Source organism: Triturus cristatus, chromosome 5_2, assembly GCF_964204655.1.
Source record: "Triturus cristatus chromosome 5_2, aTriCri1.1, whole genome shotgun sequence".
In the NCBI taxonomy this organism is placed as follows: domain Eukaryota; kingdom Metazoa; phylum Chordata; class Amphibia; order Caudata; family Salamandridae; genus Triturus; species Triturus cristatus.
In genome coordinates, this window is record NC_140588.1 from 390,057,844 (window position 1) to 390,082,139 (window position 24,296).

At 44.0% G+C, this 24,296-nt stretch overlaps 1 protein-coding gene across 1 annotated transcript in view; it reads right to left on the reverse strand.

Annotated features, from left to right (window-relative positions):
• Positions 1 to 24,296, reverse strand: part of LOC146823050 (uncharacterized) — a 216,942-nt gene that overhangs the window by 117,558 nt on the left and 75,088 nt on the right. The window contains exons 6-11 of the mRNA XM_085607254.1: positions 22,750 to 22,827; positions 22,629 to 22,640; positions 22,433 to 22,519; positions 19,100 to 19,153; positions 13,420 to 13,473; positions 9,388 to 9,441 (exon numbers count right to left, since the gene is read on the reverse strand). Of these exons, the coding sequence (XP_085463380.1) occupies positions 9,388 to 9,441; positions 13,420 to 13,473; positions 19,100 to 19,153; positions 22,433 to 22,519; positions 22,629 to 22,640; positions 22,750 to 22,827 (339 nt within the window). The remainder of the gene's footprint in view (positions 1 to 9,387; positions 9,442 to 13,419; positions 13,474 to 19,099; positions 19,154 to 22,432; positions 22,520 to 22,628; positions 22,641 to 22,749; positions 22,828 to 24,296) is intronic.

Genomic DNA, 24,296 nt, shown 5'->3' on the forward strand with positions numbered 1-24,296 from the left:
CTCCTATTAACCCTTGGTACCTGCGAGACCCCGAGATCCGTGATAGCCTGATTAAGTCGATTGATCAATATTTTTCTGAGAATGAGGGGTCGGTATTGTCCTCGGTGTCCCTGTGGGAAGCTTTCAAAGCAGTGCTCCGCGGGCATGCCCTGTCCCAGATAGTGGAGGCCAAGAGGGTTAAGAGAGAGGCGGTTGTGACGCTGGAGACTGAAATATCGGGGCTGGAGGCAGCCTTGGAGGCGGGTGTCACCCCGGATGGGCTGCATGCCCTCAGCCTGAAGCAGTTTGAATATAAGTCTCTCGTCACTGATGCTGCCAAGACTATATATAGGGAGCAGCAGGGCAGGTTGTATGACGCCGGAGACAAGGCGGGTAAGCTGATTGCCTGGTTGGATAAGAAGGAGAGAGTGAATCGTGTGGTCCCGGAGCTTCGGGTGTCGGATGGAGTGTGTGTGACTGAGCCTGGTGAGATTGTGGAGTGTTTTGCTGACCACCTCCGTGCAGTGTACTCCCCGGTGTCCGATAGAGATGAGGACGACTCTCGTCTTCTGCTTCGGGATATTGCCCTGCCCGGCTTATCCGTCGATGACCGCGAGCTGATGGATGCCCCTTTGTCTGTCGAAGAGATTGCTACTGCGATTCGCTCCCTCCGCTCGGGCAAGGCTATGGGCCCCAACGGCCTGCCGATTGAACTATATAAGTTGCGCCCAGATAAAATCGCGCCTTTCCTCCGTCATATGTTTCAGGAATCGCTCGAGAGGGGTTCCCTTCCGGACGACCAGCGTCTGGCTACAATAGTAGTGATTCCCAAGGAGGGTAAGCCACGTGACCGCTGTGCCTCCTATAGGCCTATTTCCCTGCTGAATGCCGAACCCAAAATCCTTGCTAAGGTCCTCGCTAATCGCTTGCTGAGCGTTATATGTGACTTGATACATCCGGATCAATGTGGCTTCATCCCACATCGTAATACCGCTCTTAACTTACGGCGTCTGCACGGCGTCCTTGCTAGGGCTGAGTACTTGGCTGAACCGGCCATATTGGTTTCCCTAGACGCCACGATGGCCTTTGATACCATTGAATGGCCATTTCTTTGGGCCGTCTTGGCGAAGTTTGGATTTGGGGAGGGGTTCCTTGGCTGGGTGAAGCTCCTTTATGCTGGACCAATGGCTCAGGTGGTTGTCAATGGGCGGGTTTCTCGGCCTTTCGCTCTCGGGAGGGGAACTAGGCAGGGGTGCCCGTTGTCCCCGCTGCTCTTCGCTCTCGCCCTGGAGCCGCTCGCTGCCTGGCTCCGTTGGGAGCCCTCGATTAGAGGGCTCCGGTGGGCCCCGGGCTTCGAGGATCGGGTTTCATTGTACGCGGATGATATTCTCTTGTATCTCACCTCACCGCGGAAGTCGCTCAATGTTCTCTTTGATGTCCTTACTTCCTTCGGGAAAAACTCGGGTCTGATAATCAACTGGTCCAAATCTTGTGTGTATCCTATCTCTGGTGGTTCTCCTCTCTTGCCGCCTCGGCTTCCGCTCCAAATATCTCAGTCCGGCTTTAAATACCTGGGGGTGTACGTTTCGTTGGATCCGGCGGTCCGCTATGAGCAGAATCTCCTGTCTCCACTCCGGCGTTTGAGGGCAGATACGGCTCGGTGGTGTAAGCTGCCCTTGTCTCCGCTTGGTCGCGCGGCGCTGTTTAAAATGATGTCCCCTTCCCAGATTCCTTTATGCACTCCAGAACTTCTTCGATGTCATTCCTGCGGCCTACTTTAGGGAGGTGGAGAGTTTGCAGAGGAGGCTGGTTTGGGACGGGCGATCGCGTATCGCGTTGGCCAAGCTGACTCTTTCCTGGTATGACGGGGGCATCGCGCTTCCTGATATTAGACGGTACTATTGGGCCTCCCAGCTGTCTGCCATTAACCATGCTACGTACGCTCCTGGTTCGAACCCGGCATATGAGATGGATAAATTCCTGCTCCCCGGCGGTAACTATAACAGAGCGCTTTACTCGCGGTCTGCTGGTAGGGCCCTTACGGGCCCTACCAGGATTGCGGTCCGTGTATGGAAGGCGGCTAACGTTGCGATGTGCTGTGGTTAGGGTTTAACGTGCGCCACTCCTCTATTCGACTCAGACCGCTTGGGAAACCTATGGACAACGAAAGGCTTCGAGCGCTGGGATACAATCGGCATCAGCAGAGTGGGGGACCTGTGGGTTAAAGGTGCGGTTAAATCCTTCGCGGCGCTTCAGCGCGAGTATGAGCTTAGTGACAGAGAGTTTTTCCGTTATGCGCAGGTTCGGCACGCCCTGCTTTCGGTCTTTGGGGAGGGGACCACGGTCCCTTCTTCTTCGCCTCTCGAGGACCGCATACTCGACGGTCACGTCCCCGACAGTACTATTTCCCTGATTTACAAAAAACTGATAAACAATCGGGCTGACCTCTTGGTGCGTCTTCGGGAGGCATGGACGGGAGATGGGGTGGAGCTGGACGATGAGGACTGGCAGACTGCACTGTCATCCCCTAAGGAGGTGGCCATCCCGGCCCGTCTCCGCCTGGTCCAGCTTAAGATTCTCCATCGTGTATATGTGACGGGCCCCCGCCTGGTTTCGATGGGGTTTTCAGACGACGGACTCTGTAAGCGTGGCTCGGGCTCAGTGCTACTTTTCTCCATATCCTATGGGAATGCCGCGAGGTGGCGGAATACTGGCGCCGGGTGCATGATATTATTGACTTATCACGTCCTAATAATGTCTCTGAGCTGGATGAGCTGCTCGAACAACCTCCTCCCATTCCCATTCATCTCGCTCACTTTCCCGTCATCTCTCTGGAGAAATCTTTACTCCTTCTCCGTGCCTTGAAATCCGGTTCCCCGACCGATCCATGTCCTGCAAAAATTCTCGCATCTATTGCTGAGATTATCAACCCAGCTGTCAACAAAATATTAAATCTTTCACTGTCTACAGGGACTGTTCCGGAGCAATGGAAAGTGGGAAAAATTCTCCCTCTACTAAAAAAATCTTCCGCTGATCCTTTGATCGCAAGTAACTATAGACCTATCTCACTGCTCCCCGCCCTATCCAAAACCTTGGAGAAATATGTTAATAACATCCTCGGAGACTTCCTGGAATCTAATAACATCCTTCACCCGAGCCAGTCTGGTTTTCGGGCTAATTTCAGCACTGAAACGGCTCTCCTTGAGGTCTCTGAACTAATCAAGGCCACTATGGACAGGGGCGGTCGAGCAGTGTTGGTCCTTCTTGATCTATCAGCGGCCTTTGATACCGTCCCCCATGACCTTCTTTTAGATCGTCTATGGAGGTGCGGTATCGGGCACCTTGCCCTGCAGTGGTTCCGGTCTTATCTCACAAATAGACAACAAACTGTCTGGTCCCCCCCTTTTGAAGCTCACATTAAAGCCATGAACGTAGGAGTCCCTCAGGGCTCCATTCTGAGCCCCACTCTTTTTAATGTGTTTGTGGCACCCCTGGCATCACTGGCTGAATCTTTTGATGCCAAAATCGTCTCATATGCAGACGATACGCAATTACTTTTTACGTGTGCCAGAGATGAAGTCCTGGACGGTAACAAGATCAAGCTCTGCCTTTCAGCAGTTTTCAGCTGGCTTAACACCAACCACCTGAAATGCAATTCAGATAAATCTGAAATGATTTTTTTTGGCGGTCCTCCAGATGAAAACTGGCGTGCCTGGTGGCCATCTAACATGCTTCCACCCACACAACTGGCTACTACTGTGAAGAATCTCGGGGTCAAACTTGACAGTAAACTTTCTATGAGCACTCAGGTACAATCTGTGGTGGGTACCTGTTTTGCCCTGCTCCGGATGCTACGTAATTTTCTCCCTCTGCTCTCGCAACCCCACAGAAGGACAGTGGTCCAGGCTTTAATCCTGTCTCGACTTGACTATGTCAATGTCCTTTATCTGGGCATTCCAGAATTTCTTCTCAACCGTCTTCAAGTGGCCCAAAATGCTGCTGCACGAGCGATCTTTCTTGCTGATCGACGTACACACACTTCCCCCCTTCTCAGAACACTCCATTGGCTGCCAATCCGGAAAAGAATTCACTTCAAGGCCTTGGTCCTTGCTTTTAAGGCCTCTCATAATATCGGTGCACCTTATTTGAGAGCCCGCTGTCTTCACTACGTTCCTACACGTTCGCTTCGGTCCTCTTCTGCACACTTGCTCATCACGCCCAGGTTTTACCTTTCACGACAGGGCGGTCGCTCTTTTCAGGTCTTGGCTTCTTCCCTATGGAACAAGCTCCCTGTCAAGATGCGCCAGGAAAAAGATCTTTTTCGCTTCCGTCGCGAACTCAAGACATTGCTGTTTTAATCTCTCTTAAGGTTGTCTTTCCTTTCAGCTAGCAGTTTTTTGGCTTGTGTTACAGGTCCTGTGGTCAGCGCCGGGACACTCCTGGGAGTATCCGCGCGCTTAACAAATACCTCGTAACATAACATAACATAACATTATGAGACGAGTCACCGGGGTCGCTCTGCTGCCGGAGGTGCGTCGTTGTGTGCTGAATGTATGGGAGCCCAATGACTGCAATGCGGCTCAGGCTCGGTGGGCGGCCTTGGGGAACATGATTGCAAAGAGAGATATTGCGCAGCTTTGGGGTTCCCAGCGGCCTCCCACCGTGTCCGTCTGGAAGGAAAACATGGACTGGTGCATGTTCAGGGAGAAAACGGTGTATGTGGCCCGTGGTAAACCGGGGGCTTGGGGTAAAATTTGGGGGCAGTGGAACGCGTATCGTGGGTCTATCTGTGCTCCCCCTTTGGTAGATACGTCCGGGGTTGCCTCGTCCCCCTGATCCTTGAGGGTTCCTTGTGCATCTCGTACTTCGGAGTACAGATTTGGTTCTCTCGTTGCCCCCCCCTCCCTCTCAGGTCTTCTTTTATTGACCGCCCTCGGGTGGTTGGGTGTTGACTCCCCCGGCTGGTGTTCGCCGCCCTTCATAAGTCGTTTCGCCTTGTTTGTTGTATTTTTGTATTTTTCTTTTTTTGTCGTTATTTATACTAAAAGTGTGTATTCTGATTTCCTTTAGGTGCAGTCTGATTTAATGTGATAGTGCGGAGCCCCTGTGGGCTAGCCATTGTTTTCTGATATGCTGGAACACTTTGACTACTAGCGGCCGGCCCTGGTGGTTGTAGGCCCGTGTTTGTAACCCTTTTATGCACAATAAAATCTTTTCAAAAAAAAAAAAAAAAAAAACGAAGACAAGCACTACTGTACAGACAATACTGAAGTCCTCATCCTTACCCCACGTAAAGAAGAGCTGGGTGTCGTCAACATATGCTATCACCTTAGCCCCCAACTTCTCGGCCAAATAAACCAGAGGCGTAACATAGATATTAAAAAGAAGGGGGCTAAGGGAAGACCCCTGTGGGACACCAGTGGTGACCACCTGCGGAGTGGAGGCAGCCGGAGGCAACCAGACCTGTTGGGCCCGCCTCTCCAGGAAGGACCTCCGCCATCCCAAGGCCGCACCAGAGACACCAATCTCAGTGAGACGGGTGAGCAGCTTGGAATGCGGGATCGTATCGAACGCTGCAGACAGGTCCAGCATTACCAGAGCTGCTCTCCCACCGGCATCTAAGCAATCACGGATGGCTTCGGAGATCTCCACCAGTGCTGTCTCTGTACTGTAGGAGGAGCGAAACCCAGACTGCGCTGGGTGCAGGACGTCTGACTTTTCAACAAACTCAGAAAGCTGTCTGGAGACGACCTTCTCACAGACTTTGGCTAGGCTGGGTAGGAGGGAAATAGGGCGATAGTTCCCTGGAATCAAAGGGTCAAGGGTAGGCTTCTTCAGAAGAGGAAGGATTTTAGCCTGTTTCCAATCCATCGGTACCCGGGCCTCACAAAGGGAGGCATTAATGATTGCATTAACCTCAGGGTTAATAATTTCTGCTACTGCTGCAAGCAATCTCGCCGCACAGCGCTCCGTGGGAGAGCCCGACTTCAGGCCCTTCAGAATTTTGAGAGAGCTAATCAGATCCACAGGGGAGAAGGCTAGCAGAGCGTGCCTTGGGGCAGCCAGCGGTATGGCAGTAGGCCCAGGGACAGAAGGAGGACCAGGGCAGGAAGTAAAGGTCGCCTGGATCGCGCGTATTTTATCTAAAAAAAAGTTAGATAAAGTATTGCACCAGCCCACAGTGGCCGGGAGAGCACACGTTTAGCCACAGGAGACATAAAACTCTGAACTATATGGAAAATCTCCTTGGAGTTGTTACGGGCCTCCTCAATACGGGCTGTGAAGTAATGCTTTTTAGCCTGTAAAATGGCTGCATAGTAGATTTTTTGCCTGCCTCTGAGAGTAGCCTTAGCCAGGTGGCAGTAATCACTACGGCGCCAGACCCGTTCAAGTTTTTTTACATTCCTGTTTAAGCAAGCGCAGGTCGGCTGAGAACCAGGGGTTAGAAGGCGAGGCCCTCGAGAACATAGACGAAGTAGGAGTAGCAAGCGTGGACATAGAATTGGATAACCAATTAGTGTAACCCGCAAGACTCAATTGGAAGGATACATTTTTTTTAAGGCTGGTTTCCGGGAGCTTGCAGGACAGGCCAAAACTAACTTCCAGGAGAAGAAGGTGAGGGAATGGTCTGACCATGAGACTGGCAGAGGATCCTCGGCCGTGATAATGAAGTTGGAACATATAGGGTCAAGGATATGACCATCCTGATGAGTGGGGCGAGTGACCCATTGCGACAGTTGGGCGAGCTGGAGAATATCCCCAAATGCAAGGGGGGGGAAAACCTGATACTGAAGTCCAAAGCCTCGCCGTCACCCCATGCATGAATATCACCCCTGATAAGTTCCCATTTATCCCTATATATGATCGCCACTCCCGCCGCTAATCCCTTGTGGTGGTGCTAAAGGTGCCCAGATTGCCAAAATCCAAAACTTAGGACTCCCCCCGATAATAAAGCCTCTTCCTCAGACACCGCCTGCAGCCTTTCCCTGCTAAACTTTACCTCCATCGTCGTAAGCCATATTTTCCTACTTTGACTCGGTCTTGCGCAACTAGATGTCATGGGTCTCGCTTTGATATTTTAGGCACTAGTTTTTACCTTAAGCTTTAAAAGTTCATAACTCTGGTTCTACTGATTGGATTTTTTACATTTTGGTGTCAAATAATTTATGAACATTTACTCTATTTTTCTAAATTGGTGTGGGATTTTTCTTGTGTTGTGTTTTTACTTTATTACTGTTTGTTTGCTGAATAAATACTTTACACATTGCCTCCAAGTAAAGCCTGACTAATTTTTGTGCTACGCTACCAACGATTAAGCGCGGGTTAATTCAGTGACTTTTGTCGTCCACCCAGACAGGGATTGTGGCTAGTGCTTGAACAGGGTCACCTCTAGGCCTGGCGAAGTTCATGGAATTTTACTCCTCTGTACTGTGTACTAATGGAGTTCTGCTGGCGGTAGAGTCTGGTAAGTTGCGCTGCTCACACTGATTTTTAGCGCCATGAGTTTGTCACGTGCTGTAAAATCAGCGCAAACGGCACTACGTGTTGCACCAGACAGCGCTGCTGCTTTATGCAGCTCGAGTAGACATTCTACTCAAGTGTCAGTCTTCCTCAATGTGAGCGATAGATTCCTCAACGTCAGTGATCGCGACCTGCAACGACCACCCTTGTTGAGAAATATCGCCGGGAGGAGGTCTAGCATGCAATTGTTTCTTGTAAGCGCTCAGCAACTTAACATTGGCGATCCGCTCGAGAGAAAAAACTCTGCTCCGCGTCTCTTTGCGGAGTTTTTCGAAACTCCGCGCAGAGTGGGCAAAACTCAGCGAACTCCACCGGCAGAGCGGGATTCTAGGTCTACCCCTAATTATCTCCCATTCAACCAACATCCTAATTTCTCATAAATAACACCAACTATAACAATAATAATAACAGTATTAATACAACTTCATCTGCTTAGTCTGAAAGTGCTGTAATAACTTGTGTCACTATTACACAGCCAAGAGCTTATATGTCAGACAATTTAGTCCTGAGCAAGATTTCCCACATGGTATTTCCAAAGCTTTGACTGTAGTATAGTCTTCTAGCCATGGAGTCTTGCTGCTGTTCTTGAAACCTACACTGTGGTGATACCCTACGCACGTGCACCTGACTGCCTTCTGGGAAATGATGGCGGTTACGGCAGACGCAGGAGAGTTGTGACGTATTCATTATAATTAAGGCTTCCTGATTTTTACAGATAAATGCAGACAGAAAACATTCATTTTCTTGCCTGTATTTATTTTTAAATGTGGATAAAAACGGAAATTGGGTAATTCTAAATACTGTCTGCCATGACTACCAGGCCAATAGATGTGTGGATTGATAGATAAGGGGGTTCAAAAAGAAAGGAATTTTAGTAATTAGGCTTTAACAGCAGTAGATATGCACAGGTTTGATACTGAAATTTGCATTTTTTCATATAAGTGCACTGATTTATCTTCTGCTGGAGTTCACAGCACTGAAACCTGGCAGACATTTAAGCACGAGTGCATATTTATCGGTTAAATAAATGTGGATATATACTAATTTCAGCTTAATTTTTCAACAAAACCCAAAATAAATATGGATAAATACAGATAAAATTGGCAAAAAATAAATATGGATAAACGCAGACGGAAGTGGCAAAAACAAATACCATAAAACCGGGAGTCCTAATTATAATGTTTACCAAGAATCCACTCTCACCTGATATTAACCATGGTGAATCAGGTGATACCAATAATGTGACGTAAGGGACAAGGTTTATATGTTGTCTCTTTTGCGGTGATTTTATGTATTATGGGGCAGATTTACAAGCCCCTTGCGACACTTTTAAGCTGCCGTTGCGTCACTTCTGTGACGCAGCGGTGGCGTAAACCATGCGCCACGTTGCGAATTATTTACAACGTGACGCATCTAGGCAGATGCGTCACGTTGTAAAGTCATGCGCCACATGAAACCTGCGTCAGGTTTCATGTCGTCATTCTGTCGCAGGGTGGGCGTTCCCTCGCAGGAAAGCCCCATAAAACTGACGCAGTGAAATCTACAAGATTTCACTGAGTCAGTTTTACGACGCTGCTGCGTCAAATCCTTATGTCTGCTTGAAGCAGGTGTAAGGAGTGATGCACCACGTTACGTATGGGCGGCCCCTGTGCATTGCAGGAGTTGCGTCGCGACTCCAGCAATGCGCCGCCCGTAGTCCAAAAGATGCGTCACACATCTGCCCCTCCTTGCACAAGGGGGGGATTGCGTGACGCATCTGTTCTGGCGCAACCCTGCTGATTTGCAGAGATGCGCCAGAAGTTGTAAATCTGCCCCACAATTTGTAATAAATAGATTCAGCGAGAGGTCAGCAGTGGCGGAGTTTATTGGTTCTCCTGTTATACTCACAATGGCGCCTGGGTACCCCGAAGGCCCCTCGGATCCATCCTCACCCGGATCACCCTGTGGAGAAAAAGTCAGTTCATCAACAGAAGCAAAGACATTTCGAAGAACGCATGCAGGTCTGTTAGTTTGATGATTCATCACTGTAACGAGTGGCGAAGACAACCACAACACGCCGCGCTTTCAAGCTGTAATGAGCGCCTCTAATGAATGCCTGTCACGGGATGTGCGTTTCATCAGTTTCACAGTCTACAGGCGGCTGCTGCAGGCTCGAGCAAGCATGGCGGCGCCCATGCTGCTGCCTGGCACTGTTCTGTCCCGGGCACAAAGGAGCACTGCCCAGCCCATGAACATTCAGATAGGGAGCTTGTTGTACAGCCACAATGTGACTTCTCTATGGGGCTAAAGACGTGTTATGGAAACCCCGGGCATAGAGAGGGGTGTTTATACTAGAACGTTGGTAGCTACCCCTTAATTATTGCTGAAAAGAAAGAGGGGAAATGGGAGAGGATAACCAGACGTCGTCTGCTTGTAGCAGGCAGTGTCTAGAGAAAGGTTTGTCTACAAACATTGATGGCTGGAATGAGTGAATTATTTTCAGCCGCTGGCAATCATTCGGCCGCATCCCAGGTCGTTATTTTGCACCCCATGCCAACTCAGTTTGGAACAGGCCATATGCAAATCAGTTCGCATTGGACCAGGGTCAAGAATGATTTGCATGTGGTTGGGTCTAAACTGAGGTGGCATGGTGTGCAAAATAACGATGAATTGGGGAGTGAACCTAAGTATTTACAAGTGGCTGAGAATAATGAAAGCACTCCTTCCATCACATTTTGTAGACTTTAGAGTGTCGCCCTAAGAAAGGTCTGAGATATCACCAGTCATCACAAAGCTTCTAAATATTCACCTGTAGTTTTTTACCGCTGAGATACTCTATGCACAGTCACTGATAAATCCGGTGGAGACATATATCCAGCCCAGCTACTAGACGAGGCACAAAGAATTGACTTCCTTCTCAGTACCTCTTTAACTAAGAACGAAAAAAAAAATCCTAAATAGGCGCATCATCCTATATATATTGTGACTAATTTGAGTGGAAAAATGATAAATCGATTCATTTAAGACTGAAAACACAAACATGTCAGGGATCAGAAAAAGACCACCAAAAACCCAAGCGACAAACCCCTTACTCTCCACTAGAGGTCAGCATTGCACAATCTTTAATCAAAGCCATCGCATTCCATATCATTCACCTTAGATAACCAAATGTCGAGGGCATTAAATCTTCTCTGCTCTGTTTCCTTCAGTCAACCTCCCTCATCATTCTATTTTGGACATTACATTAGTCAAGCAGCATTGTCTCACCACCATTCTATAAAGTCTGACGGCCCACCTAACCATGCGTTCCGTATAACCGACAAAAGTGCCTTTAAACTACCTGCAAGTTAGGTGGAGTGATTGTTATAATAAAACATAGCACAACACAGCAGAACATAAAGACATAACCAAAAAATCACACCACATTACCAAAACATAACACAATTGAGTTCACTTCGGCCTGTAGTTCTCCACTTCCTCTTACAAATTAGTTATATTTGAAAAATACTAGTGATTTGTCCTGCAGTAATTACAGCAAAATCATAATCAAATAAAAATCAAACTACCCTATATCCCATGAACCATAAATTACAATGTGAGAGCTGTATTCTCTTTTAGATTTAAAAGTACTAAAAACTGAATTTGCGCTGAGATGAACTAAGTTTATGTTTTTCTCCATCTTGAAGTGATGTCGCAGCGTACCACGTGAACATCGTTGTAGCTGTTTCTCCGGCTCTAAATTAAGAATTGTAATCTTTCCACTCAAAGCGTTCCTAGAGGCTTCCCATCACGCTGTACCTAGGGTGACCAGAATTTTAAAGCAAAAAACCGGGACATTTCGCAAAAATAGAAAAAGAACTATAATTTTAGGTCAAGCGAGCGCACAGAATGACAGCGCTCCTCTGCAGAGAATTACAAAACAGGCAGTAAGAACATACATAATATGCAATTTTTAAACCAAGTAGCTTGCCTGTGAATTAAATTGCTTTCTCGGAACAACTGCTAACTATCCCCGCCTTCTAAAACATAAAAAAAACACCTCCCCCCGTTTTTAGTCGACCCTCTCCAAAAACCGGGACATGAGCAAAATTTCTCGAAATCTGCCCGGACAGCTGGTGAAAAACAGGGACCGTCATGGCATATCCGGGACGCCTGGTCACCCTGGCTGTACCTAACCAAGGATACCCCAATTGTCTCAGGCTTTTGTTTACACAGTGTCGATTACTGTGCATGGCTAAACCGTGAGAACAACTGAATTCAGTATGAGAGAATCTTCAATTGTATTCTCTAGTAAAATATTTCTTTCTTGTTCCTCCTTGGTGCATTTCCTGAGAACCATGCACCTGTCTAAAGTTCTATAAAAAGACGTACTTTTCTTCTGTAACTGGGAGCCTCTTTTCCCACTTTCTCAGGAGCGACTCATGTCAGGGAAAAGAGGCGAGGCGGGAGGGTCAGAGGGGTGGATGGGGAATGAGGGAGACAAATGAAAAAATAACTTATCTGCCGCCCTCCACCATGATGTCGCGCAATTCTGCTCCGCTCATCTCCACTGCCGGAAGGCACAGGCTCCCAGACTGCCCTGCTGCGAATCCTGAAGCTGCTCTCACGAATGAGAGCAGGTTCAGGATCAGCCTGAGCACCAATGATTTGCACTCCCAGGCAGACTGGGAGCCTGTGCCTGCTCTCTCCAACCCAGCAATGCAGCTGGGGTTGGAGAGAGCGTTACTGCACATGTGGGTTTGGACGGCCAAACCCACATGCGCTGTGAAGGCAGTGCACCTACCACTCCCCCTCAGTGCCTGTCATCACCTTGGCCTTGCCCGCAAGGCTCGGCACAAGAAAAATACAACTATCATAAAACAGGTTTTCAACCTGTTTTATTATAGTTTCATTTTTGATGTTTTTGGGGAGGCTAGCAGGGGAGGGGGCCACGCTCCTCCGCCATAGCGGAGGAGATGCCCCTGCACTTTCATAAGGTGAATCTATGGTGGATTTTTCATTCAACTTCACTGAGTGGTTTATACTTATGATCTACAGTCTTTACTCTAGAAAAAATATAATGGGGTGACCCGGTGTCCCTCAGAACCTGGGTTTAAGTGTTAAACAAAACAATTGGTTCTGTCGGGATTTTCAATTGCTTTTAAACGTTCAAGAAGCATACAGTTTACTTGTAACACATATCAATGATTTAAGAGAAGGAGTAGCATGAACATACACACCAAGGTGAGGCTTCAATGATATATTTAGGGAAACATCAAATATTCAAGGCTGTCGCAATATTCAAATTCAATTGCAAAAAAGGTGTAAGTGACTGTGGTGAAAAAGTGACATGTGGTGATTAGTGATATAGAAATTTCACTATATACAAAACAAAAATGACAGTGCAATCAAGAAAAGAAAAAGGGGATTTTCTGTTTGTCCTTATGATTTTTTTACATATGCTTAAGGACCCATTGAAAGGTTAAACTGTGATCATGAGCATTGTGCAGACATGTATGGTGCGTCGACGTTTCGACCCCGTAGGTTGCACAATTTGTGAGAAGCATCAAGGTGGGTCTTCTTCAGGACAGGAAAGGAGGATATCCAGCCAAAATTCAGATTCTCTAATATATCTGCGAGTGTGAAGGGCATCAGAATCAGTTCTGTATTTTCAGCCAGTGGTAGCCTCAAAATATTTCTTTACAGATTTCTTTACTTAAACACTTCCACCCGTCGGTTGGAGTCTGTAATGGTGGCCAGTCGGATGATTTACGTGATCTGGCAGCATGCGTCCATCCGGCTCTCGCTAATTTGGAAGAGTCTTCCAAAGTCTTTACGGGTGGAAGTCTTTAAGTAAAGAAATCTGTAAAGAAATATTAACTAGCAACTGTAAATGGTTACAAATATTGAACAAGTAAACAATACAATTGTGCTTCGTGGATGATAATTAGGTGGACATACCCGTGGTCCAGAATCACCTCTTCTACCTTGTGCCCCTTTGTAGCCTTTGTAACCCTGTGGAAAGATGAAAACATTTAAATTTAGAACATTTTTATGAAGTAAAATTAATAAATATGAGTGGGGATTTTTAGACAGTTTTAAAAAGTAGATTAAACATTTTATGAAGATTCTCAAGGGGTTACTCCGGACTTACTCCAGGAGCTCAAGAGTAAGCTAGGAGTTCAACGAGATTAAGTCAAAGCGAAATCATTTTATATCGGTCCCCAGATGCCCATCACACCCAAACTTTCTCTCACGCACACATGCACACACCCGTGTGAGCAAACATGTACTTTCACATAAACCCAAATAGAGTGAACAATCCTGCAATACTTCTGCTCTGAAGACTGAGCAGAATTCATAAGTAACTTTACCAGATGTAAGCTAGGCATGGACACAGGCTTGCCACATACATCATGAAATTATTTCCACCATCAGCCATGTCTCCGAGGCTAATATGCAAGGGTTACAACAATAGAAAGCCAACAAGAATCCCTGAATGAAATATTACAAGGGGAGCAGGAAGCGATTCATTGACACCGCCTGCAGGTTTGCTGGACCCCTTTTGAGGTGGTGCAAGAAAGTAGAACAAGAAGCAGAAGTCTGAAGGGAGAGCTCAGGACACAACTGGAGAGAGAATGGATGTTGGACGAAACATGCGCCATCTTTTCAAAGAAACAAGAGCGACATTTTTCCCAGGGCTCGTGCAAAGACCTGCTATTTCCTTGATCATTGATTATTTCAAAAAGAGATAGAGGAGTCTGCCTCTACAGAAAATCTACGTTGAATTCATAAAGGTGAAGGAGTGCACATAGTCTAACCATGATTTTTGTGTTTCTTTTTTTGTTTTCTTAGTATTTCCTTTTGATAAGTTACTAGGAGCTACAATTTGTTTTTTTAAGTAATATAGTCTTACACATATACCAAAATCTTTTTTTAAAAACCTGCAGCTGAACACGAAACCTACTGGATTAATAGGAACGGTGGGATGAAGGTTTGCCGCATTCTCCGAAGAGAAGTAGAAAGAATTTAGTGGAGAAATGTCACCTCAGCCCATGGAAGCTTTAACATATTTATTCTGACCCTCAAATTAAATCTTTGTGCAATCTAAGCCGAAAGATCATGAAATATAGCGAGTCCGCTTCATTAAAATATAGTTAGTTATAATGACGGACATCTTTAGAATAATGATTTTATGTAGAATATGTACTATAGCATTGTCCTGTATCCCTTGGGGAATGTGGCACTCTCAGAAACAAAGAAACAAGGATATTCCTAGGCATTAGCGATATTCTGAGAGCAAGAGTGTCTGACTTCAAACATACCCTGTAGAATTACAATTATTTGAGAATAGCTTGTGGCCTAATGGGCAAGCCTGAGTATGATCGTAGACACGGGCTAATATTCTCGTGACAATTATAGATGGAATATGTATTACTGTGTGTCGTTGCCTGTAGACTGTATAGAGTGTATACTGAATTTATTCTAATACCTGCCAGATCATTTTGACTTGGTGTGGGCTTTGATATCCCTTAGTTGTGTGTTGGCCTCTGTAAGTCATGAAGTCATTGAGGAGTTGGCAGGTTATGACATACCAGTGCACTGACACCGGAGGAGTGTTTCTGACCAGACCCATTGTTTGCCATTCTTGACCTTTAAGGGTACAAGTCACTTTCAAATAATTGTTCAATGAAGTAGAGGTTAATTCTGCTGAGGGTCTGTGTGAGTTCAGCCCCTTATGTTCACAACATATCTTTGATGATCATTGCAGGGCAGGAACCGCCTGGTTTCTCTATTTCTAAACCATAGTCCCTTCATAGTACCACTCAATGGGCACAATTGTGTCGTACTATGACTTCTAATACCGGTGGTGGACTTAGGTCTTGATTTGTTACTTCTAGTTCGTAAACTTTTTCATGTGCTTAACCACAAACACTCACCAAGAAAGGCAAATTAGGAAGTCACATGACGAAGTCTGATGGGAAACCTTTGAGCAGGGTTAGAGAGGGAGGATTACGAAAATTCGTTGTTGGATGACACAATTATTGTGCCCAGTAATTCTGACACCGACGTCTTTAAAATCTTTTCGGTGCAATAATTATCAGCTAATATGATTGTTTTGGGAAGAGCCTGCACACTTTGGTGCTTAATACACCAAAATCCTAAAACTATTAAACTTTTATTCCATGTGTAATCCTGACAGCATTGACCTTCGAGATTTAACGGGACATGATAAGTATTTCAAAATTTATAATTGCAATCCCTGCACAAACAGGAATTAAAAGGTTACAGCATCATAGACATCCAGAATTCCGAAATACTCTTTCTTCTATGACAAAAAGTTTATTTTTCATGGGTCATTGAATTGAATCGATGTTCTCTCTTCTGTTATGTAAGATGCCATGCATTTTAAGTGAGTGCTGGGCTCGTGTGTAGCAAAGCTTGAGTGTAATCTTTCCGTTCTTTACAAATTTGGTACTGAGCATATTTATAAAGAGAATTATAACTTATTAAGCACATTTACTCCTTAAAGTTAAAAGGCAAAATTCTTCGCTGACATGTCTAGTTATATTGTATGAATTTGAGCGTTAATGTTGGCTCCCTCTTCCAATTGGTGATTTCTTGGTAGATGAGTTTCCGCACCAGTGACGACTCTGCACAGCAGCACAGAGAGCTGATGCCCTGAGCGCTTCATCACAATCAGCCGTCAATGTGTGCACATACAGTGGTGACACACAGAGATGCCCAAGCGTGAAAAGGCACGAGCTGCCGCTAAAATGTCCGGACCTGGAAAATGTTCCCAAACTTCAGTTTGGAAATATTGGACCCGATTCACAGAACTAACTTAAGACAAAATCCTAAACTTACTACCATTTTGGTAATCACAGAAGGCACTTACTCATTTTGGTATTCACAGAAGGCACTTACTCATTTCGGAATTCACAGAAGTTAGGAGTCCTAACGTTAGGACTCCTAAATGCCTTCTGTGAATACCGAAAGTCTTAAAAGTTAGGATTTTTCTCCGTTTAGGAGTAGTAAAGTTAGGACTCCTAACTTTACTAAACTGACAAAAAGCCTAACTTTAAGACTTTCACATTTAAACAAGCATTTGCAAAGTCAATAGGTTTTGCCTATGTGAGATGTATTGGCTTTGCTAATGTTTTTTAGTTATGTTGGAAATAGCTGAAAGTAATGTAAAAAAAACTGTATGACACAGCCAGCATTGTCCGCGTTATAGCGCTTTATATTTTTATTTTCAGTTATGCTGCACTGAAGCTAGTGCTGCTGTATAAAATGGCTAAAAAACATTGCCAAAGCCAATAGACCTCGCATAGGCAAGACATATTGGCTTTTCCAATGCTTGGTATGGAGTTTCATATGGTAAATTATAAGTATTTATATAGCGTTTACAACGGCTGAAGTGCTACAGTTATAGAATGGAGAATACCCTTGTCAAGGTGTTAGTGTGTACAGATTCAAAAGCATTTTAGGACCATAGAAAAACTGTGAAATTGTGCCATATAAATGTGCTGAATGTAGCATAAGTTGGAGGTAGACAAAGTCCAATAGGTTGCGCGTTTTATTACAGTGATACTTTAGGCTATGTGTCACTTTAGGTGAAATGGTTACAAAAGAACCAAAAAAGCACTCCTGGCTGCTTGTTTAATAGTAAAATATCGCAATAATTGGTGTTCAAAGGGTTTCCTAGACCTTTTGGCCCCTATGCCACTGCACCTTCTGCAACCTCCTAATATTGCCCGTCATGCCTGGAAGGTAACTGCACTTGCGACTGCCTGTTTAGTAGTAACATATAGCAATAATCCGTGTTCAGTGGCTTTCATAGAGCTTTTGGCCCCTGTGCCACTGCACTTGCTGCACTATTGAAACCATTCCCCCAGTGCCTGCAAGGACAAATGAGGAAATTGTTTCTATCCAGTAACGTATGTATTCTGAATAGACAGTTGCAAACGGAATACATAACTATTGTGTAGGTAAACAAACACAAAATATATCATAAAAAGTGCCTTTAAATGTATCCAACTCTCCAAACAAGTTTCCACAGATGTCATAAATAAAGCATATGCTTTACAGATCAAAGTGAAAACCAAGCATTGTTAAATTGTATTACAATGTGGCTGGTCCCTTCCTGTGAAAGGATCTTACACTGTGCTTGACAGCGAATGGGCCATAAACAGTGTAAATTGCCCAAGATCACCATATGTTAGAGTGACGCTGAGACTGAAATGAAGTTTTGTACTTTGTTCCTAAAAGGCAGTTTCCCAAATTAAAAGGACTCACCAAAGAAGAGAAATTTAGCAAAAAGCATGCAAATGTTTTGTGCCGATGGAGAACGAGATACCTTTTGAGATGGCTATGTCTAAAAGAAATTTTTACAAAGAGCACAAGCAGGATCCGTGAAATAAGTATGCTGCATTCTTCTTTCCTACGTTCTGTTATGTTACGTTATTTACATTTTTAAAGTGCAGCGGTTATCCAAAGGTGTCCTGGTGCTGATAGCTAAGTCTTCAGAGTTCAAGATTTCTGGGAAAATTATCATTGGCAAATTCTATACGTGAAAAAGCCACGTTTTCAGTTCCTTTCTAAATACGAGGAGGTCAGTGGAGTTCCTCAGATTCCAGGGGAGGTCATTCAAGGCCTTGGCCGCGCACGTGATGAAACTTCTTCCCCCCCATATAGCTTTCTTAGTTCTCACTTTGAAGCCAGCTGAAAGCAAAATAACCAGACTCACAGGAAAACACAGCTTGACATTTTACCACAGTATTTGAAGGTCCAGAAAACGTGATGAGATAAGAACAAGATTTAAAGGCCTGTTGACAGAAAACAAGTTTGTGGAAGAATACAGTGTACACAACTTTCTCATCACGGGAGGACAAACTGAACCTGGACAGCCTAAAGCAAATAAAGCCAGCAAATGGGAAGCAAGAAAATGTGAGTCACATACTACACAGCTGCGCTGTATGTTATGCTTCAACCTAAAAAGTAGGCCCAGGTGAAATTCCCAATTATGCTGGCGTAATAGTGCATTATTTCACAAATTTGGTGTTAATCTTGTTATGCAAAATCCCCAAAATTATGCCATTCAGCGCGGTAGCACAGAAATAATGTAAATGACCATAGTATTGTTATTCATGGCACTTGTATTTTTTTGTGCTATATACTTATTAGCACAAACTGGACCTCCATCCGAAATGGATGTAAGCATACGTTTCATGCTTATTAAAGCACTAAATTCTGATTTTGCATTTCTGTAATTTTATGTAACATTTATATATTTTTGCATAGTCCCACAAAAGCAAATTTTGCCAATATCACACATCCCGTAGGAAAAAAACACAAAAATAACACGAATGGGAAGGTGCACTGTAGATAATCAATTTTCCACACACTGAGAATTTGATTCAAATGCCTTGGTTAACTAGTATTAAACATCTTTTAAACCAGCCTTACCTGCAACTAAGGTTTACAATATTCTATTTGATACCAGAAAATTGGTAAGATCTTTAAAAATGGTTGTTACTGGAAACAGCAAGCAGTGGAAAGGACACCCTGGTAACCATGGGCATTTTCTTCCTGAATAGTTCAATAAGCAAAGAAATCAGAGCGTGTGTACTTCACTCACATGTCTTCCTTGGGCCCCTCGGTGTCCATCAGCGCCCTGGCTTCCCTTTTCGCCCTGGAAAAGAAAATATCTATTACTCAAGTATGTGACTGAAGGAAGCAGCTAAGAACTTATGGAGCATGCCAACGGCTGCTGGCACCCCTATTTAGGTCGAGCCTAGGCAGCGTGCATGCGCTGACTGCAAGACCTGTTGTTATCTCGTCTATCGGCTTTTGGCATGCCCATGAATTGCCATTTGTTCGTTGTTTTGCCATTTAGAAATACAGGGTTTTTAATGGTGCATTGAGTCTGATGGAGATAACTTTTAGTAATAATTGTTAAAATATGGTGCTGTTTGCAATCAGAGTGGGAAAATGTCCAACCCATGTGACCTTAAAATGACTAATATTAGTAGCTAGTTGATTGGCCCTGTTATGTTTCACTATTGTTGCAGCCTAAAATTCCTAATAAAATGCTTTATAATACCCTGTGGCCCTTCATTAGGGTATTGTGATTGCAGCATCCTGCGATGTCATCAGGAGGCGACAGGGCATGTGAAGTCACGTCCACTTAACTTTGGTTATTTGTAAACTAACGCCATATGTCCCTGCCTTTGAAGAATGTGTTGGAGACTCCCACAGAGCATACTTACGACCGACCGAGTCATGGTTATTACTGGTTCCAATTTCATGTATTCCAGATTTTGAAGCAATGTTAACGCACATTAGGGTTGTGCTGCTCTAAAAATCAACAAAACATGTAGACTACGCCTACATGGGCATCATTCACATAATGTTTAGGCACCAAAATTTTTTGTTTTAAGGTGAACAAAAAACTCCACCTGCAATTGTAGATCCCAGGATTTTGTTTACACAATGATTATCTGTGGACATAGAATATTTACATGTACAGCAGATTTTAGGCAGTACCACATTTAAGTGGCAGTGGTGAGAACTTGGGTTTCCCGTGGGAGGGTCATGACGTTTGGCTTTAGTAATGGTTGTCAATCGCCACTAAATCGTTAGTTTGTGGACACTCACAACCCTTCCCAATGGCACCCAATTTTGCAAACGTACTCTGTAGAGTGGCAATAGTAATGCCTCCAGTGGAAGGTTTTCAAGTGGAAATTTCAGTTACTGACAAAACTGATACCGCTTTTACCAGCTTTCTCGGAAACATGTTAGTGCCAAAAAGTGTCAATAGTAATTTCTCCAGTGGAAAGTTTTCAGGTGGAAATTACAGTTGCTGAGAAAACTGTCACCACTTTTACCAGCTTTCTCGGAACATGTTGTTAGTGCCAAAAAGTCTATTGTAAATTTACTAATAGTTTGTGATAAATGCCGAAAGACCGAAGGAAAACGTTTTCACTGTGGAGACAAAAAAGTAAACTTGATATCCAGTATGTTTACTCATACGAGCAATGTACAGGAGTAAGTTTAAGACAGCAAGGGCACGCAAATAAGCTATGGTGCATAGTTTAGGACATAAAGTAAGAAATCTAGTGAAATTGTAGGTGGAAAACTACAATCAGAATATTTTGTCGACTTCTGCCCCAATGTTTCTAGTGAGCACTAGAAACCTTCGCATTGACTATCTTTATAAATTTAACAATTGAGGGCAAAGCATGCACCTTCCATTGGTGTATAGCAACACTTTGCATCTCCCTGGCTATTGAGCAGAGCAGCCGTAATTAAATAATTTTAATTAGCTATTTTGATAAGCTGTCATTTTATAATATTTCTCGAACACGTACAGAATGTGGAAATCCTGAACCAATCTGCAGAATGAAAATCTTTTGTTGGTTATTGCTCCTAGAAAAGGACTTTAATAAGATGTTTAGTAAATATTTATACTACACAATATGTGAAACACCTAGTAGGGTTACAGAGAAGACAATGTCACCCATGGGAGTAAATATTGGAAATATTATCATAGAAACGCTAGGCTTAAGGCCACCTAGAAAAAGAAAAATAAGCTGTATCTATAAAACCCCTACAGCAAGGATAGTAGTTGATGGAAATCTAACTAACTCAATCAAGCTGGACCGAGGTAACGAGACAGGGATGTCCTCTTTCCCCGTTACTTTTTGACCTTTATATCGAACCACTGGCTTGCAGTATCAGGGCTAGTGAAATCTTTGCTCCGTTTGAATGGGAGGGGTGGGTGAAAAAACTAGCCCTATATGCTGATGACTTGTTGATTTTTACAAGGGAAAGTCCCATCGTCCTACCAAGGTTAGAGCAAATTTTGATGGATTTGGGGAGGATTTCAGGGCATTCAATCAATCCACAAAAAACGGAAATTATGTCCTGAAACATACAATCTAGTATTCCATTAGCTAAACATCAAATTAGATACGTAGGTATACAAATCACGCATGACATCAATGGATTGGCCCAGGTAAATCTTGAGTTAAAAAAGAAAGAGACAGGAACTTTACTAAGATCATGGGGTAGTCTCCCACTTTCTATTTTGGGTCGCTCTGACCTGGTCAAAATGTCAATCTTGCCAAAATTCACCTTTATATTTGATGCAATCCCCCTATATTTTACCCTCAAAACACTAAAAGATATACAAAGTGATATTAATAGCTTCCTCTGGTCTAATAAAGGGGCTAGGATTGCGTGGAGGAAATTAAGATGCCCAAAGTTAGATGGGGGATAGCTAGCTCTGATCTCCGGAGTCCAATGTAGGTCCCGGAAGGCTGGATCCTTATCAGAGACTGAGGATAACCATTGCCAATGTAAATAGGTTCCCTTAGATTCACTCAATGTAACTTAATTTCACGTTACTATCCTGAAAACCCAGTATGAATCTGCCCTCCGGGACACACACTGGATAGACCTATTTCTAACTCATATTGTAGCTCGAGGAGGGTTTCTGGCTTCTGGAGGGGTGGAAGACAGCATGGTGGTTACAAAGGCTGGGACTTGGCATCATGGCCTGTGTGCATCGTTTGATATGAACTCATTCTCCTCTAAATATCCATCCGTGGTAAAGCAAGATTGAATCCTACGTGGGGCTCAGAAATGGAATTGCTATCTAATGTAAAGCAGGGATCAGACTCCATAAATATGGTTTGATAAACCACATGAAGTGATGCCTAAACCAATATCTGACTAATAATGGTAAATAATTAGGGTTTAGAAAGAGGAGATGGCACTCACCTGCCGTCCAGGACTTGCTCCAGACCTACGAGTTTGCGTTGGTCTGCATCAAGTCATGCCCTGTGAGCTAGAAGCTGCAATCTGGTACTCACCTCCTTTCTGGGTAATATTTGAGCCTTTAAATAGGATTAATTGCATATTGGGAACTAAATTACGTTGATATTATGTCAGTAAATGACTCTCCTACCTTGGCACCAGCAAAGCCTTCGAATCCTGGATCTCCGGGATTGCAGTTGCAGTCAGTAGGCGTAGCTATAGCCCCTAAATCAGCACACTTGAAACAAAACACACAGCTGTGCATTATTAATTAATAGGCTTCATGTTTCCACCAAACAACTCAATTAATTTTTTTAGGAAGTCGAAATACATTTATTCCAACTTACCCGTTCATCTTGCTGAGAAGGATGAAAGAAAGACAACAAAATTGAGACAGAAGTCAATGTTTAGCAGGCCAAATAGTTGTGAATTGCAATGGTATCTTTAAATCAGCAGTTAGGCACTCACCACTCCAGGCAGGTCACAGCAGGCCTCCTCTGCAGCTCTTTCAGGGTCTGTGGATAGCTCAAGTTGCTGCACATCAACCTGTAGCACAACCAAAGAGACAAACGTGGTGATGAGGATTGCAGTGCCCACCGGCTCCCGTCCCTCGAGATCCCTATGTGGGCGATTTGTGCCACTCTGACAAATGATCAAATTAAGATTTCTAGTAGGTGATCAGGGAGGGACCAATTTTCAAGCATGGCCACAAAGTTGGGTGAAGATGCCACACTTTTCTCACCGTGCAAGTTTGAAGAGTTTCTCAACTTCACTCAACTTTGGCACAGAAAATCTCTTCAAAGATGGATTTTCTTGCATTCCTTATTTGTGAGAAAATTCTACTCTGGGAGAAGCGGTCTGTCATTCCAAGATGAACCATTCTTATTCAAGCAGGGCCAAGTCTGGTTTGCATAGAGTTGACCCCTTTTTGAAGTGGCCTAGTGGGCAAAACATTATGGATTGGAATGCAGGCTGAGCAGCTGGCAATGCACCTATCACTTTTTTTTTTTTTTTTAATTTACACCTACACATGAACTGGTGTACCCATTTTTATGAGACTGGCAATCCATTTATTTGTACTCTTCTGGTGCAAGTATTGCTTTAGATAATTTTATAATGTACTATTAGTTTATGGATTTGTAGGGTAGAGATAAAGGGCAAATGGTCAATCTCAATCCTAAATACAGTTTCTAAACCTTCATTCCCTAGTTAAGAATGCTCAACATATGTTTTCGATAGAATACATTTATTTGAGCAACTGCCAAGGGTGCATAGTATGCGGAACGTCCCCTTCTTTGATGGCTTTATTATTTGGTGATAATAACTTAAAAGATACAACTTTTTTTGGTACTATTTGTACAACGTCTTAGGTAATAGTTTGGGAAAGTGTTTTAGCATAAGCGTGCAATCGACTAATTGTACATTATAGCGTATTATCGAGTTATAAAAGTATTTTAAAATTCGTGCAGTTGAGATATTTGTCATGTCGAACAATTATTAGAAATTCAAATTAGAAACGAGTCTTCAAAGCATTTTGTGATATTTTGATGTTTTTCTAAACACAGTATGCATTGCCACGGCTTGAGTATACAACTGAGACACACATTTGAATTCTGAGATGGTATTTACCACACAATCTGTGTGGCAGCTTTCACCTCTACTTACATTTGTTTTTATCTAAAGCAGGCACCTAAATCTGGCAGTGAAGATATCACAAAGAGTGTTAATTTCCAATGCTACTAATTGATGTTACCTGCATGCTAAACTAGGATTCACTTCTCCATGATGGGAATGGCACCATCTGAAAATGTAAACCTTCTGAAAAATATCCACAAACCAGCAGATCTGTGTGTCACCCCAGTACTTTTGTAAGGGGCACATTTTCAGTTGTGTGATGTACAGGCCTAACATCCAGCAAGAGAAGAGATAGTCTTCGTGACGTCAGATCTTTAATCTCATTGGTAGAGGTTCTGCTTTAAAAAAAACTTAATTTTGGATTAGAGTTCACTTCTCTA